At 34.6% G+C, this 19816-nt stretch overlaps 1 protein-coding gene across 1 annotated transcript in view; it reads right to left on the bottom strand.

Annotated features, from left to right (window-relative positions):
• The window catches only part of LOC128999800 (uncharacterized), a 31309-nt gene that overhangs the window by 7499 nt on the left and 3994 nt on the right, over positions 1-19816 (bottom strand). Inside the window, exon 2 of the mRNA XM_054426479.1 lies at positions 14484-14616. Within this exon, the coding sequence (XP_054282454.1) occupies positions 14484-14616 (133 nt within the window). The remainder of the gene's footprint in view (positions 1-14483; positions 14617-19816) is intronic.

Here is a 19816-nt window from a genome sequence, read left to right as displayed (position 1 = left end):
TGTGCAGAGCAAATATCCTTCTCTCTGAGTTTTTTTCGACGGATTTTAAAATTATTATTCTACCTACAACAGGGTGACAATTAAGTCTGGAACCTCTTTTTTAAATTTTTAACCCAGAATAGAAAAAAAACATACCAAAGTTCACACGTGCTTACTGGTGATAGTTAACGCATACATCTGCCCCGGATAAACCCTTTGGGGGACGGTCCACAAGGAGTCAGACAAAATTCTTAAATATCAGCATAGGTCAAGTTTGGTATCAAATTAAAGGCCTTCGTTGGTAAAATACAATGCTACAAACCCGAACTCAAACGGACAACGGAGTCAAAAATGACAGCTGTTCAAATATTCCTTGAATTTGCAATGCTTTATACATACTGCGAGGCGCCCGCTAGGAGTTGGATGAAAATCATAAACGTAATCAAAGGTCGATATGAACATCGCATTAAAGGTCTTAATTAGTAGAATACAACGACACAAATAATAGCTCAAAATATCAGCTGGTTTAAAAATGGCAGCCGTTCAAAGATTCAAAATGGCAGATTAAACGAAATATTTGAACGGCTGCCATTTTTGACTTGGTTGTCCGTTTGAGTTCGGATTTGTGGCATTGTATTTTACTAACGGAGATCTTTAATTTGATACCAAGCTCGACCTATGTTTCTATTTAAGAATTTTGTCTGACTCCTTGTGTTCCCAAAGGGGTTATCCGGTCGGTAATTGGACATATGTGTGCGTTACTATCACCAGTGAGCACGTGTGAACTTTGGTATTTTTCTTTTGTAGTTTAAACATTAGAAAAAATAGGTTCCAAACTTAATTGTCACCCTGTATTTACATAAGTGCGGAATGGTGTGAGATGCCTTGTTACTAAGGCATCTGCTGTTAATTTAGCCAGAACCATTTATTGAAACCGTAATGATTAAGGAAAGCTGGGCCCGTTTATAAAAATCAAAAAAAGCCTCTTTTCTCAGCATTGAGCCTATAGATTAACGTTGGTTGAGTTATTACATTTAATCTGTGGAATATAATGAAAATGGATTACCCACACTACTGTTAAAAACACTATTTATTATTGTGTATTTAAGTAAATACTTTCGTTGGAAAATGTACATTATACAAATTGCAAGAAACTCTTTTGATTTCCAACTACAGCAAGTGTGCAAAGGTCACCGACATGTCTACTGTCAGATTAAAAGTTCGTGCGCACCAACAGCCGCCGTTTCGACACTGTTGCACAGACCTTGCGCACGGCTAGGTGCTCGTTGCTCGCTGCGCACTAGTTGCTCACAATAAGTCACCTTAGCGTGCTCGCTTAACGAGCGAGCAAATGTCAGCATCGTTAGTATAATTTATATTGTATGTTTATATTTGATGTCCCTTTGCATAAATGAATTGTCATCCTAGTTGAAAATGTCAGCTTTGTTGTAGCTGTATTGTTCGTCGTCTAACGCTAAGTTTGTCAAGTCTATTTATGGATTTTATTACTTATATAATACAATCTTCACGAGCAAGTACAACAATGTATTTGTAGCTTGCTGTTTTTCTCTAACATTATAAGAAACGATTATACACTTTGTCAAATTTACCCTAAACAAAAGATACAATTTTAGGCTATATCAACCATCTCAGGCGATACTGAACTTCAAACACATTCAAAAATGAATTCAAGAATTTACAATAACCTTCTTGAAGTATCTCAAGTATTGAATAAACCTTCTTGGTCATTGATATCCATGAATACATTAATCCTGAACTTGTAACGATGAGTTATGGGATTAAATTAATAATACAGATTTGTTTTATATATAAAGACGCTTTGCCTTGAAGGGCAATAATTGCATATTATATTTGCACACTTTCATCAAGACACTGTGTACTAAACGCAGATTTAAAAATATTTTCATGTCTGTTACATCCAATCACATTTGAATGTGCTGATAAAGCCTCGTGTTTGTTATAATTCAGTGTAACTTTTACAGCGAGCTTTTATTACTCAGTTTTATAATTATACAGTATACGAAAACCCCCAACTTATAAATACATCGCTATGTATTTTGTTACAAGATTGTATGTTGGTGAAACAACAAGAAGTCAGTAAGAAATAATTTTTAAATAAAAAAGCTTTTTAAAATACCACGTTTTTAAAGGAACTAAAAAGCAGAAAATAATTTATAAATATGAGGAGAGAATAAATACTTGTAAGATTTAAAACGAAAAACGTGGGGCGCATACAATAGCTAATTTACAATTATCTTCACCTATTGCATGCGCCCCACGTTTTTCGTTTTAGATCTTGCAAGTATTTATTCTCTCTAAATATTTATACATTATTTTCTACTTTTTAGTTCATTCAAAAACGTGGTATTTAAAAAACCTTTTTTATTTACAAATTATTTTATAATTTTTAGTCTTTAATGTGTAAATAAATGAAATCTATTTTATATAGCCTGCTATAGTTCGGCCGCTTAGAAAACGACCTGCGCGCTAATGCTAAACCAATGCTGGAGGAGGTCGCTTTCTACGTGGCCGAACTACAATAAGGCATTTTGCTAATATTCTCATAATCCTAAAACTTTTAAATCTCTCAGAAGCAGAAACTGTACCTCTGAACCTCTGCTCTTTGAACAAACTGTCAAATTAAAGTATTTACAGCTGACTTCGATTTATATATTTACATTGTGTATATTACATTCTTCCAAAATGTAAACATTGAACATTTGGAAGCCTATGGGGCGTAGCCCAAGGGAAATATGAAAATAAAATGATATAATATTGTATCGTCATCCATTTGTGAGCTATGTATGAAGTTTCCAAGTCTCAGGCTCATCGAAAAGTTAGTTTAAAATCGATTGCAAAAATTTGTACCGAACAGAGAAGAAAGCAAGCTAATAAAACGTTTTAAAACACGCCGTCTGATACAGCAGTTACAATATAGGCTATTAATAAAATTATCAGCTGATTTGTTGGTACGATAGGGTATAAAATGCTATTCCAAGTTTAATCTCTCTATCTAAATTCATTAATCATAATTTACTATCTTTAGTACTGAACAAAGAAGTTAGATTAATCCATAAAAGTTGTGGTTAAAGTAAGACAAACCCATTTTAAGTGCGCAGGACTGGTTAGTGGTTAGTGTTTGTAAGATTTACACGAACTAAACTAGATCTATTTACACTTGATTGGCCTGTCTGATTAAATCTAAACCGGACTGAGTTTGTCAATTTTTGTCACGTGCAACACACGTAGTGAGCCAGAAGTTTCTCTTTTATAGCTCTGGAGTGACCCGCTCAAACATATGAAAGCATGGCCAAGGTGAGGTCGGGACAGCTGATTGAGAGTGTATTTGAAATAGGCCTAATCACAAGCCGTTGTTTTAACGAATTACCCGTATTGGGAATAAGCTATTACCGTAGGCCTCATAACAAGACCTAGATCCGGAACCGATTTCATTTATTTTTTTGAGGTTATGTGATAACTCGAGAAAAGATTATCCAGTTTTGATGAAATTTGGTACAAACGTTCAAATATACGTTTATTCGAACGAGATCGCGAACCAACATGATCGGACTATCGGAACAGAAATTTATGGGGTATAAACTTTTATGAAGGAAAGGGGGGTTTTATGGAGTATAAATTTGTTTTGCTCATTTTTGACCCTAAAACACAAAATTTCACAATTTATTTCCAAACCATTTTGAAGAGATTAAGAAAAGAAATAATTTAGCATACTGTAGCAATGTTGTATGCCTAACAGCTACGGAGATAATAAAAAAAAAATAACAACAATTTATTGTAAATTATATCATATTTTGTCATACAGTTTCAACTATACGCAGTTAAAATTTATGAAAAAAATGGGGAAAATATAATTCCCTCATGCAACTTTATCCTTTTTGAATAAGCATTTTCAACAGTGGGACCTTCTTCTTCAGTATCAAAAATACAACGTCAGAACCTAATGAATCCATTTCGCATAAAAATATAGCCTACATAGTTAAAGAGTTCATTTTTCACCGGAGGTGAAATACAAATCCTTCAAGTTTACCACAAATTCACTGATTTTGCAGCAAACCCCAAGATTGACCGTAACTCAACGATAGATCCTCCTGCAAGCTAGGTCCGAGGGTTTAGTTGCATCAGGGTTGCATAATCTCCCACCACGCCGAAATGCCAGCAAAACACCGAGGAGTGGTGAGGATGTGTGAGATGAAATGTTGACGGTCAGTTTGTAACTTACAATAACTAAGATGTACAACAGCATAAATAGTTTAAGAAATGTATGAATGAAGTACGTAACTGTACTGTTGAAGTGTATTAGTGGTTAGGTGATTAATTTACCTTAGTTCCTTAAAATACTAGTTATCAATATGCTCAAAGTCAGCAACATGAACACATCAAAACAGGCTGCAGACGCATTAGATTTGGTTTACCTAAAATATTTATATTTATGGTGGGCGTGGTAAAGTTTTATAGTGGCCTTTCGTCTAAATATTTATTTACGTAAACTATTTTATAGTTTTTATTTGTTAGTTTTCATTTCTCTACACAACATTTCATAACTATTTTTATAGGGAGAAAATTTTAAATATACCACCACCGTTTTTAGATGGCAAAACGTTGACAATTTTTACACGTTTCATAATTTACAACTACAATTTCCATCAATATAACATAACCTTATCATAACCAGAAAAAAATTATATAAATAGTTTTATTCCAGCAAAATCCAAGGTGGTTCATACAAAAAAACCTTCCCAAAGGTAAATCCCTATTGACGAACGTTTTTCTTCTATTACTAACACAATCATGGATAAATAACTGTAAAATAACTGGTTACTTCATCGACGTAATTACAGTGGTTCAATTACCATAGTACAACCACAACAATGCACAACCATTGAAAAAAAGAATGTGACAAGTTTTTCAAGAGTATTAACGACAATATTGTTACGAAATTATGTAATAAAGAATTCCGATAATGCTAAAAGAAATAAATCGTGCATGTGTAGATGTGTCCGGATATATTGGTTTACAAAACAGACTATGAATGATGCATTATTTAAATTCTTTGTTTGTTAGTACCAGTACTGATGAAAACTACAGTCGATAGCATCGTGAGTGTGTGTAAACAAGAGGTTATTTTCCAGTTAATTACCCGTATACCTATTACGCAGCAACCATTGCATTTCACAATAATCATATTCACCGCAATCTATAACAACTGGAAGCAAAATAATTTCAAACATGCTCCTATCTATAATTGTGTTTGTCTAGGTTTCTTCCAGTTACGTCATTTGTACTTTTTATGATCTATATTGAGTATGTCCTAATATTTGTGAAATGCCGTAATAATATTTTACAGTCAATAAGTAATTTTGTAAAATTATTAATGGATATAAGAAATAATTTAGATTCTACAATCATTGCCGTATCAACCTAGGCTCTTATCCTGAGCTTTATGAGAATTATTTAAAAAAATATTTTTGTGTAAACAGTAGCTGATAGTATTATAAATAAACTTTCAAGAAATAAAAAAAATTTAATGATCAAATAACTCATTTGATATACAACAGTACATGAAATGAAATGCATCTAAAAGCATGTGTCAAATCGAATTCTAGTTTTCTTAGTTCTGATTACCAGGCGAGCACTCAGCTATCCATACCCCAATGCCAGTTGCCATTCAGAAAAGGGACACACACGGTATTGTTATAAGTATAATTTGGTATGGTTAGACTATTTTAAAACGTCAAAAGTCTTACTTGATCCATTGAGCTCTGTAAGGAGGTTGGGAGGTAAACAAAGACACGGAGTACGGGATCCACGGACGGTTAGGTAACAACCAACAACCATTACAACTCGTGCTCACGACATTGGGTAACGTTACACTTTCAGACACGAGATTCAGCATCCCAGACATTGCCCAACGTGAGTGATGACCTACAGTTACCGCAACTGGAGTAATGCGCGGGTAATGAGCTTTGTTTTGGCGGGAATTACACGTTGCATGCAAACTGTAAGGTCAGGTATAATAGTGAGCTCGGGTTAACGTTGGTAGTATGAGATACTTTGAAACCAACATGGAAAGTCAACTATATGCTGGTTTGTTATGCAGATATGTTTAAAGTAAACGCAAATATGATTAACGCAGGGGGCCCAACTCGGCCTATTTTAAGTCAAACATGAATGGTTGGAAAACCTCACTGGCCGCTTATGAAGCCTTGTGAGATAATAGAGGAAAAGGGGATGAAGCAAGATTAACGAACTTAGAAAGCACTTTGAAGTAGAATAATTGGAGCTAGGGTGTCATAATACAGGGTGGTAAAAAAGTCCCTGGACAGTTAAATATTTTAAAAAATAATGTAGATAGAGCTACAATACTTGGTACAAAGTTACAGGACATAAAACTCTAATTTAACCCATATTCAGTGATCCAATAACTCTTCAGGGGGACGGCCCACAAGGAGTCGGAAGAAAATCTTAAATGGAAGCATAGGTCAATATGCACATCAAATTAAAGGTCTTTTTTAGAAAAATACAATGCCGCAAACCGCACTGCAAAAGGATGATTCTGCGCAAAATGGCAGATGTTCAAAGATTTCTTGAATCCACCATTTTGAATCTTTAAACGACTGCCATTTTTTACTCAGGCATTCTTTTGAGCTTGAATTTACGGCATCGTAATCTACTAGTGAAGACCTTTAATTTGATGTGCATATCGACCTATGCTAACGTTAACAATTTTCTTCCGATTCCTAGGGCTGTGCTCCCTGACGAGTAAGCTTATAATAGCAATGTAAATTAAATGAATCTTTGAACAACTGTCATTTTGCGCAGGATCAACCTTTTGAAGTGCGGTTTGCGGCATTGTATTCTACAGTACTAAAAAAGACCTTTAATTTGATGTGCATATTGCCCTATGCTTACATTTAAGATTTTCTTCCGACTCCTTGTGGGCCGTCCCCCTGAAGAGTTATTGGATCACTTAATATGTGTTAAAATAGAGTATTATGCCCTGTAACTTTGTACCAAGTATTGTAGCTCTATCTACATTATTTTTTAAAATATTTAACTGTCCAGGGACTTTTTTACCACCCTGTATAAATGTGATGGCCTCTGGTTCTATTCTGAAAAGAAAAAAACAGTTGTTTTATGGTGATTCTACCCTGGACCACACAAGTCATCTTCAATCACTCAATTCTGATCCATTCCATTTGAGTTGAGACATGGCTTGGTTACTTACACATCTCGTTATATAAATAGCGACATTTACAGTGATTTTAGAGAATTCCTGGTGTCTAGCCAATTAGTCTACAAACAATATCATAAGTGTAGGTCACCAGTCTTGGGAGGGTTCGCTGATTAGTGTCAGGATGCAAACATTGGTGTGACAACATCCATGGGTATATTATATGATAAGCAGTTTGAAGTACCACTCCTATTTTCCCATGAGGTTATTACATTTAACGAGTACCTTTCCAACATTACATTAGCGCTAATACTAATTAAGGACCATCATGTTGTAAGCGTTGAGTATAAACGTGTCACAGATTTGATAATAGAAACTTCAATGTTTTTCATAACGCGGCAACATTTTAAAGTGTAAATGTTTTATACAATTGCACTACTTTTTATGACCAAACTGACCCTTAGGTAGAGTATAGATGGAGGGACTCATCTCTGATACTGCAGGTCAGCTAATTGTCGTATTTTGAAGTAGGGTTTTTTTTGTATGTTTCTTGTTGCTAATGATTGAGTGCGTTATCGACCAAATCTTTTCCTCTCATTTTAGAGTAATTTGTACTTAACTTCTTGGGCATAACACCATGGAATAGCCAATAATATACTAAGTAACCATTATATATTATCTAGTTCATATATTTTTAAGGTTGTTCCAATAACAAGAAACAAATAGTAATTAACAAACCTTCTATATAAACTACATAAACCAGATGGACACACCTTAAAATGATTTGTTTGAAGTAAATACTTAGAACATATAGTATCTTCCGTATGACTAGTAAAAACATTTGTCACGATGTTTTGCACCTGAAGATAGTGTCAAATTCCACAGACTGTTCTGAGAAGTTTTAAAAACTTTTCTTTATATAGAATAATATGGACAGTAAATGAATGCAATGATCTCTCGACTGACATAACTGCCTTTAGATGATCTATTTTAAGGGAGAGGTTAGTAAGCGATCAGTGTTGTAGTGTTGTAGTGTTGTAGTAGTGTTGTAGTGTTGTAGTGTTGTAGTGTTGTACTGTTGAATGAATGAGATGACATCATTACTGATAAGATCAGCCGGTTCTTTTGCCAAGATAATTTATCAAAAGCCCAATGATTAAGGATAGCTTGGTCCAGTTTCAAATCTTTTTGCGTCAACTACTGACTATATTCTTCCCTTATACCTCTGCTATTGCCCTTATTATAAGTGTTGAGCTTCAGGGATATTTTTATCCTCTGCAGTTACATCATGCTTACGCAAATGACCTTCAAATGTGTTGAAGCGTTGACCGGTAAACCACACACCAAACGCATAGAATCTCCACACAACCGCGTCGACCGCAGCGCGCCGCACCGGTCACTTTCACTGGCTGCACTCTGCGAGTATGTATATTGTATGTGTGTATGTGTGTGTGTGTGGTAGGAGAGGGGACACAGATACTATAAGGTTACTAACACGACGACACACTAAGTGAGAGAAAACAATTGCACAATGTGATTAACATTGTACGCTGCGTATTGCGGAGTTACGAACAAGTAATGGATAGCCGAGTTGTTATAGCCTTCAAATCGCTGGTTCGATTATGAACATAGACAATTTTTTTATATATTGGACTATAAATTAATTAGTTATGACATCTTACAAAAGTCGACCAATCCCTTACAAAAAGCGAAAAATTCCAATAGGGTAGATAAACACAAATTTAAAATAGAATTTGGTACATTTTGGATTCATTGTTCTTTGAATGCCATATATATAGATTCGTTGAGGGCAACCAGGCCCATTTCAATCTTCATTGCTGTTTTCTGATGAAAATAACAAGTGAATTTTTTTATTTAATTCTTGTAAGTCAAAATAGAGATGGGTTCATGGACTAAAAACGTTGTATAAAATAAATAAGCATAAACGCATAAAATAAGATTTAACTTAACAAATATAGATGTAAACATATTTACAGTCAAGTTTTAAAATATATCTTGAAATGCAATTGAACCAAACCAACCAAAAGACCCGACCAGAAGAAAGTGAAAATTGAGCTGAGTTGAATGACTTTTTGTATCACCTTCGTTGTTGCAAAGACTTACTGTATTTGGAGGAAACATTTTGTATGTAATATCTAAAATGTTTACTTGTGAAATGGTAGTCCTAAGACCCCTATATTTTGGAATTGACTAAAATTAAACCACCCTGATGTAGTAAAAAACAGAGTTTTTTCCATATCTAATTATTTATTGTTGGGATGTCTTCACTTTACTATACCAGAAATAAAGCCATATTGAAGAATTGGTGGGATATTTTGGTAATGAAAATGATTGAATAAACCAAGATTCATTAAATAATATTTCTATAATTTGCTTCAAGCTTTCTCCAAACCACGACTGAAGAATTACTTTGTAATTTGTAATTCGTAGGAAGTGTAATAAGCAACTACTGTAAGCGCAGTCTTCACGAATATTTCCGAAAGTTAATTGTGGCATAATTAACACCTAAAGAGAAATTTGGCAATTCTTACCAATGTCTATCAGGTAGTGTTTCTGTTTAAGTCTGGTCAGGCGTGGCTAGTGGTTTGAGCGTGGTACTTCTGTACTAAGGACCCGGGATCAATTTCTTCCAATCACCAACAGTTTTGACAATGTGATAACGGAGACCCAGACCCTACCTTAAACTTTGAATCCACCTGTTTTATAAAACGAAAAAGACAGAATACCGGACTCAGACACGAAATACCTTTTTTGCAGAAATTTCTTCCGCCAAAAACCATACAAAGTTGTGTTTTCAATGCTGGCATTGACATCTTCTCAATACTGCCCAACTTTACAATGCCCAGACCACTGCAGTTTTGCATACTCACTTCCCTCATCAACAGTTTATTTATTAACTATACAAATTATATGGTAATTTTAAATTTACAAATTTTTTAATTATCTCTGTAACCGTTAAGGTATAAAACAACGCTTCAAAATGGGAATTTTAAATTTACAATTTTTTTTTTAAATTATCTCCGTAACCATTAGGCATAAAACAACTCTTCAATATACAAACTTAAGTCTTTTTTAAGCTCTACAAAATGGTTAGGAAAGGAATTGTGAAATTTTGTTTTTAAGGCCAAAATGGAAAACTAATTTATACCCCATAATCCACTGTTACCATTGTCCGATCATGCTGGTTCTGACAAAGCTTTCTTTTAAAGAAAAAGGTCTTGAAGACACTCAACACAAAAAAGCACCCACAACATACTAGCAGTATAGCAATTTAAAAGTCCTACCCATTAGAAAAAATGTTCACACATTTCAAAATAAATAAATTTATTTCAAAATACCCACAGTCTAAATTAAAATTTAGGAAACATTCATTAAAGAAACGTGTAATCTTATAGGTTGCAATTCATTAAACATTGTTTTTGCCATAATCCACTGTAAAAATGCCGGGAAACCGGTTATAGAAAGTGGCGGGAACAGGTCTGCTTCCGAGACTTGTGCGTCATGGAAACGGTTTCTTGTGAGTTTGGTAACATGTCAGTAATGAAATAACTGTTTCAGGGTAAACATTTTAAATGGTGAGTAAAAGATTAAAATTTTTTAAAGAGTGCAACATTTTGTTCTTACTGCATTGTCGTTGACTATTCAAACACCAATGACAATATAATTAGTTGAATACTATTTTAGGTAGGCTATGTTTTTATTTGTTCACCGAAAGAATTATTATGTACAGTATAGTATTTTGAATATCGCACGCCTCAAACGAAATTTTCTGTATCACTGCTTCACAAGGAAAGGCCGCGGTTGAGACAAATGCTGTTCTTTAATTATGCTGCATAAAATAGTTACACACCTACCATTGGTTTTAGAAAAAATATCTAACTATACTTAATTTATTTTGATAAACATTTCTTTATTTTAATTCAGATAAATGGTTAAACACTATTGCGTTTCCTAGTACGAAATATAAGAGGCGCACACACAAAAAAACTGAATGTTATGGATGGTAACTATAAGTTTAAATCAATCATTGAGATGGGGACGCCACCTATGTTCGTATTTTAATCCAAATAGAGTTAAGGATGAGTGTAGAATCATAGATAAAACATACAACCCTTGGTAGATTTCCCATCCTTATGGAACAGCTAAAGCCAATTTAATCGTTAGTTCTGTATGGTGCACATTATAGATGTCGTGTTTTGTTTACAATTTGTTTCTCATTATTTAAGTAATTTAAAACCACGTTTAGCCAAATAAAACGATATAATCATAAACAATAACTCATCCTCTAGCTATACAACCATACAGTAAAGCACAACCCATGGAATTAACTCTAAACTAATAGCAACACAATTTCGTCGACACTAGACAGCAGTGTCGCCGGCAATGAACTAGACACGAAAAACGAGCTTCAAAATTTAATGAGAAGTCTACTTGTGTTAGTTAGTCTATGGTAGAATGGAGTGAGATGATCACAGCTTTGTTACTGGCTAAGACAAGCTGTTCCATTAGCCAGGATCATTGATTTAAGGCCCAATGGTCAGGAACAGCTGGGTCCAATTCTTTTTGTCTATGGTCCAGTTTTGAAATATCAAAAAGCTTCTGAATTTTCTCAGGATGGCAACCATTTCATTGTTAGGTGAACACCTCAGCTAGTCAGCTACCCTACCAGAGGTTACATTCAGCCCGCGTACAAACTTGAGATCCCTCAGGTTCCTACTACGCTACAGTGACGCCAGTTTTACTCCGGGGTTTAAAATTCCGACGATCCTTATTTTAATTACAAATATTAGCCCATTTAGACAGGATGTCTAATTCTGTGTACAGTATGTTAGAAAATATTTTAAGCCCCTTGTAAGCAGCCAGTTTTTACGCAAAGATCATATAGTTTCTTTGATTTTACTCCCTCTTTTGGGATTAATGGTTTCACCCAGTGCTTTGGTATCTAAGAGTAAACTGATGTTGTCTAAATGATATCCTCTTAATTTATAGGTGAATTCTACATTTCCCCCTCCTTAAAAAACTCCTTAGGTTAAAAGTCCGACAGTAGAGATAAAGGAGTTTTTAGTTTATGGAAACAGTTTATGGTAGGTTAAAAACCTTGCATTACACTTTAAAGGCGCATTGAAACATAGTTGTGGAAGATATTCATAACTTTTTACCAAATTACACAGATTTTATCCCTTCTGTTACTCATAATTATTATTTCGTAAATAGTTCCACTGCACCCGAAGCGTAGTTTCTACTGCGGAGGAGGTACTCGGCTTGCACAACGCTACTCTGAAGGTGACGGCCTTTCCGAGGCGCCGCGCTCCCGAGTGGTGGTTTACAAAATTTTGGGGCTAATAGGCGTTTAGAAATGAGGGGTAATCTTTCCGAGGTCGAGGATGATGTAAGGCCTCAGAACCTGACAACACTTGTTGTGTTTAAGCACTTGAAAAAGTGGTTTTTGCTGCGCCGGAGTACGTTAACAAAGGATTTGGGCATGTTTATCTTCATATCTTACTTAATATATGTCTGATCTTTATTTTAATTTACCTCGGAATTTAAATACACCACATATTACTCTAAAATGGGGGGGGGGAGATCAAGTTAAAATGAATAATCCTATTTTTTCAAATTCCCTTCAAATTAAAAGTAGGTTAAATAATTAAGTTTTTTTTTCAAAACCTACTTATGTTTAGAACCTTTAAATATTGAACATTTTGTCCCATTACGTTTTTGACCTGTTTTCATTTAAACCCCCTCAAAAACCTCCTTTTAAAAGTCGTGTCTATGGGTTTGGAGGGTAACCGGACTAACCCAATTGTATAGAGCTAAAATTTTGAAATTGGTAAGGGTGTTTTAATCTTTTTAAAATCTTGAATTTCCTTACTTAACCCCCCTTTTTAGAAAGAAAATGCCCACATATTATTCTTATAGAGGATAAACATAATCTTGGTCTCAATCAAACTACTGTAGGGACTTGGTAAACATTACGTAAGTTGGACTTGGGCAAAAATCATCGGTAAACCCCATCTTCAGCCCTCCCTACAAAAATTGGAAAATCCCACCTCTTGAAAATGTACGTTGTAACTGGTTTTATGTTAAACTGGATATACTTATCTCCATAGTCTGAAGCACAACTCTATGTTCTCTTTGAGCTAAGAATTGGCTACAACTAGTCTGTTTATATGGAATATCAACTTCAGTACACAAAGTCAAAACCTGTACTTGCAAACACAATACAAGCAAAATTCAATTCAATCGGCGGCTCCATAAACACGCTCGAAGGACGCCGTTTACGAAGGAACGTTAAATACAACGAGGAAGAAGATTCTAATTAAAACAGAGTCTCAAGGTCCATGACCACATTAACTGTCGACGACGCTGCCATCACGACTGAGCCAGTGAGCCATCCTCCAGGAATAAGTCCTTCGTCCTTGCTGTGAGGCTGCAGTGGTGATTAAACTGCTGCATGGGACGGGCCAAGGCCGAGACCATCATATGTTGCGGATGCGTGGCGCGAGGTACTTTATGTGAAATGCGGTAATATGTGTAAAAGGTTGTGGGAAATAATAAACTTTTAAAATAAAAAGCGTGTTCGACGTAAGGTTTGCCATGGATTGAATAAACACTAATGGATTTTTCATTATTATCGATTGACTGAAGACAGCGATGAGGACATGCAAGAGTTCGGGAATCTGTTCTCCGAAGTCCAAAAAGATAGGTAAGAAAAGAATTATGTTACTTTATGTGTCTCTAGGACCAGTTTACATCGTATTTTACTTTAAGATTTGAATTTTGCACATAAGATCAATCAAGGTTTTCCTAGATTACCGGTACGTCTGGTGTTTTGTCAAAGACTCAGCTGATTGAAGGCTCTTTTACCTTCTGAAGCATCTTATAATGTCACTTACAATTAAAATAGGCTTCAATGCAAAAGTCACGGTGTTGTACTGTCCAACGATCCATGATTACTCAAATGGCATGACATTTGTTGTTGTTTAATACAACAATACAAATTCAGTAGTAACAACAGCTGATTAACATATGTTTAAAAATGTATGTTTGGTATATTTACCGTCTCGTGAGTAACAGTATAAGCGTAAATATATGTTTTAAGTTTTATAAGACGTTTCTTTTATTTAATTTCCGTTTCAAAACTATCCGTTATTTTATAGACCACTTTATATAGTTTTTCTCCAGTTTCAGCATTATAAATTATTAAATTTTGCGTAATGATTAATTAGGTAAAATAGTTTAACATGGTATTATTGTGATTTTTACTTACTCTGGCTACATTTCTGTGGTACAGGCAGCGACAGGAATCTGCCGGGTTTTGTCTGTCTTGGTCTGATTTCGTTGATGGCAGCTGATACTATGGCGATGACTCCCACCAGGGATAATAAGGCACTTCCCAGCATCTGCGAAACAGACAATTACATTAGCTCAGTGTTCCAGAAGATCCTCAATATCAGATTAAACCTCAAGTAAAACGTGCTCAAATAAACGGTATCAGCATTCTGACACATACTTTCTCCCATAAGTTTGTCAAAAACCTTTATCATGTGTAAGTAGTGAGAGTAAATAACTGTGTACGCAAATGGGATTTGTACAATTTTGCTCAGAATTTAAAGGATTATAACATGCTAAATCGTTATCAAAATCGTTCGGGCCATTTTTGGGAAAATCCGATTTTTCTGTTATTTTATGGGGGTTTTATGGTAAAATTACATAATTTACAATAACTTTTGAACCGTAAGTTTTACAGAAATGGGATTTGTACCATTTTGTTCAGAATATAAAGGACTATAACATACTAAATTTTTATCAAAATCGTTCGGGCCATTTTTTGGGAAAATCATATTTTTTTGTTATTTTATGGGGTTTAAGGAAAAATCCCCATTAAAAAAAATTCTACAAAATTAAAAAAAAACTATCAAAACTGTAAGGACTATAGCATACTATGTTAAATCAAAACCGGATTTTTCTCTAAAATCCTATTTTTTTTATTTTATGGGGTTTTTATGGGAAAATAACATATTTGCCCATAACTTTTGAACCGTAATTTTTACAGATATGGGATTTGTACCATTTTATTCAGAATTTAAAGGGCTACAACATACTAAATTTTTATCAAAATCGTTCGGGCCAATTTCGAGGAAATCCGATTTTTCCTGTTTTTTATGGGTTTTTATGGGAAAATCCTCATTAAAAATAAAAATTTCAAAAAAATGAAAAAAACGCCTGGAGATACCATGGATTAGAACCTACATACCAAATTTCATCGAAATCGGACCACAGGTGTGGTCTCTAGCTCTGTACACATCCAGACACACAGACACACACACACACACACACACACACACACACACACAGACATCACTTCGAAAACCACTTTTTTGGGTCCAGGGGGACCCAAAACGAATATATCCACTCAAAACTCAAACTCGAAAATTTTGACGAAAACAATACTTTCTCCATATACTATGGTATAGGGGGAGAAAGTAAAAATCTTAGACAGCTTATAGCGTTTCATTCATTCAACTTTTAGAAATGGTTTTAATGAAATGGACCATAACCTCATAGGAGAGGATAATCCCTAGCATTTAACTCTTTTACAATTTTTGATAAGGGATATGATGTTCTCTTGAAAAATCACCAAAGGAAATACAAATTGAAGGGCAACCTGAAATACCTAGACTAATGAATACGATGTAATGAGCAGCAAAGATATGAATTACATGCTATGCAACAGTTAAATGAAATTATTAAGACATCATTTTTTAAAGCCATTTTAGACCTATCCTGGTAAATTTCCAGGACAAAACTTATCGCTTAAAATAAGGACAATTCACATTTTTACCAATTAGGTTTCATACCATTTAAACCTCCATCTAAAGACCAAAAATAACTTACATTCAAGAATTATTATTCTTGAATGTAAGTTATTTTTGGTATAAAATTATTATTAAAACCAAGAAAATTGAGACAAACCAATTATACCAAACAAATAAAAAATACAATAACATTTTGAAAACAGACATCCTTTAATTGGATACTGGAATAAAGCTCAGAAAAAAATAATTAAAATGGTGACATCAAGTATAAGAATAAAACTGACCGAAAACCATCCGAAAAGAAAATATATACATTTTTCGCCTTTAACGATTCTACTTTAATGTTTGCAAACGTTATACCATTTGACTCTCTCCTACGTCCTCTTCTACTCACGACGTAAAGAAACTACAAAACACATAATACATCAACTCCAAACTGACAACAAGATTGAAAACTCGAATGTGAGGAAGTTAGTGGAATTCTTGGCTTGGAACCAAGGATAATGGACATAGTACTGTATTGCTGTGTACAGCACATTAGGAGTGACAATGACTTGACGGTTTCGTTGAACCATGTAACCGCTAGTAAGTGATACGACAGGTGTACGATCATTACATAAAGTGGACAATGGATAAGTGGTTATAGCAAGGCGGGCAAATACTGAGTTGTGCAACACAAGAATATTCTTGTAATTTCTCCCGCTGATGTAGGCTACTGTTAGCGTCAGTTGGTTCATTTGTCGGCTGATTTTTTTGTTTTAATTTAATCATAATTATTTAACGCTGAAACTGACTAAAAATACTCTCTCATAGATTTATCAGAAACGAGGGACCCGCGCACATATCCCTTATTTTATTATAACTCTTTTCCGAGGCAAAACGAAAAAAAAACAATAATTATTACCTTTCAAGATAAATAAGGCTAAATAATATAACGAACAATATCGAAATAATAAATAATAACGAATAAAGCTAATCACCTTTCAAAGATAATTATATGTTTTTAAGAGAGAAATAAAGACGATAAAAGATTTAAAATAAATTAAATGTTTTGGTTGTACATCTTTATGAAAGTTAACTCTAGAAATAAATAAAACACGAGGCGAAGCCCTAAAGGAAATTACCTTTTTCGTTACCGTTCGTCTCCTCACTGAATTATAAGCTGAAAAATGACACCTCGATCGTTAAATTCGGTTTGGTAAAAAAAAGGTTGTTACAGAGAAATCCCGTTTTGTATTAGCATATTAACTTTAATACTGTTGCATTTCCTAACAAAGACAATGCAGATAATACTAGGACAAAACATGCTTATTTTTACGTATCGTTTGAACAGAAAGCACCATAGATCTCTAAGGAATATTTTGGATGTGTTTTACTCTATGAAAAGGTTTGTCTAGTTACTTAAGAAGTCGCATGTGTTTAATCTAAAAATTGATTATGGATTCCGCAAGTATACTTTTATCTTATTTATAAGCCTGAATTCTCTTTTATGTTCTATATTGGTTACATATTTGAGTGATGATGGTGACTAGATATTTCTGTTCAATTATCCGGTAAACTTTAAAATGTGTGTTTAACTGTTTAGTAATAATATAAAACAATCCATATTTTAATTTAAAATCACTCTTATCTGGCTGTAATAATGTTAAAGATAGGAAACTATCAATAAAGTAATAGAATACATCTGTTCACTGAAGGGTTAAATATTATAAATGAATCTTAAAACAGTCTCCAGCTGAGTCTCAAAGAGGACAAATCTCTAAGGAAGTGGCCTACGTTTTATCTACAGTCAATGCTGCCACTTAACCAAAAGTCTGGCCAAGTTTGAGATAATATTCACACAGTATTACGTTAAGTAGCGGGTAAGAGCCTTGGCCTTAATTAGTAGCCATTGTTCTTCGCTCACAGACCTACTGGAGACTTTACGTGACTTTGGTTTGGGCGTATCTCTTATCCCGTCAGTGATAACAGTGAAGGTCATCTCATCAATGCAATACACATCCTCCGCTCATCTTCACCTTAGAATCCACACACGATTACTAGAAAAATACCGGTATGGATCATAAACATAAACAAATGACGTTTTTGGCCCGAAAATAAACATTATTTAACATTGCTTAAATGGAACTGCCAAAACATATGTTCAATGCTATTAGTATAGAATTCGGGCCAACAACGTCATTTGTTTATGTTTATAATCCATACCGGTATTTTTCTAGTATTCGTGGAATCCACACGCCGCTGTTTAGACTGCGTATAAAAAAAATATAAAATTCCTAGTGAATCACTTAGCACACGATTCAAAACACCAAACACTTTACAAAACAATCACTTAAAATCCAACAAACGTCCGCTTTCTTCGTTAACAGTCGAACGAAGGTCAAACGGTGGCGTTTCGTACAAGTTGCTCATTGCTTTCTCCGGTTGGCGAACAATTGTTGGTGAAACTCGAGGTAATATAATTCGTTGTTGGTGGCTATTTGCCAATAACGATAACTTTTGCTTTCATCGGCTTGTGCGTATGAGCAGGCTGTGATTATTTGTGTAATGCGCTGTTTTACACATATAATTCCATCTTATCTACCAACACTTTTGAAATTACTAATCCCAGTACAGCAACTAATTGCAAAACTACTTATTTTACTAATATTTTACTAATTGCAAAAGTAGGGGGTTATTTTTTTAAGGCCAAAACTTTTTTATAACATGAACATGGCAACAAGTTCCAACATTTTTATATTTAACTAGAGGTCGTCCAATGATCAAAAACTCAACCAAAATTATGTAATGTACATACTTCTCCATTTTCACCCCACGCTGTGAATAAAACATTTGATTGGAATTAATTCCATTTATTTTTTTCTGATCATATTTCTTTGTTATTTCGTCACCGGCATGGCAACCCTTAAGGCCCATGTTAATTCCTAATAATTTTAAATTCATTGTTTTGTGCTTAATTTGAGTTTATTTTAATTTATAAAGAGATTCTCCACATTAACAAGAAAATAGCTTTTTAACAGTCTATCACAGTCTTATCACAAAATTCCACACAACACCCACAGCACCGCACGAATATTTCAACATTCCCTTTGGTACCCTCCAGTAGAATTAAATAATAAATAATCGTAGACAAATGAAGGCTGTTGTAGCCACGACTTTTTCTAATATGCGTCCTCTACAATGGCGATTGAGCCATTGATAAGGAGTTGACTTAATTATCCGTTGCTGTGGTATTACCACGCAACCATGGGAACCGGCGCTACCGTGGCCGTTACATCATAGGTCAATCCTCCTCACACTTGCGCCTGCCATACTTTCCTCCTTCCACCTTCTATCCTCTACCATCTACTTTACACCCTCGCCCTTATATTTTCCACCTTTTACCTTAACATGCAACCCTTCCTTATATCCTCTACATTCTACCTTCTTCGTTCCACTATCCGCCTCCTATATTCTACCATATACCATCCCATACACTATCTACTATCTTCAACAATCTACCCGTTCTACCCTAAATCGTCCACCTCAAAATACACAGATAAGTGGCTCCAATGAACACACAATGAAACACAACAATGAACACACAATGGGGTGTGGCTACAATGAATGGTCTGTACAACCATTTACGCACTTGTTTACTGTTCGAATCTGCTGCTCTCAAACTTGTTACGATAAATGTTGTGGTAATAAAATATCATCTTCAACTCATGGTCGAAGACAATACTTAAGGATTTGGAAAATCTTAAAAAATCGAAATCTACCATTTTGAAAATTTGGTTACAAA

This window comes from Macrosteles quadrilineatus, unplaced genomic scaffold, assembly GCF_028750875.1.
Source record: "Macrosteles quadrilineatus isolate MER2022 unplaced genomic scaffold, UCM_ALF_1.0 Scaffold_8__2_contigs__length_117827958, whole genome shotgun sequence".
Taxonomy (NCBI): domain Eukaryota; kingdom Metazoa; phylum Arthropoda; class Insecta; order Hemiptera; family Cicadellidae; genus Macrosteles; species Macrosteles quadrilineatus.
This window is presented reverse-complemented; position numbering and strand designations above follow the sequence as displayed.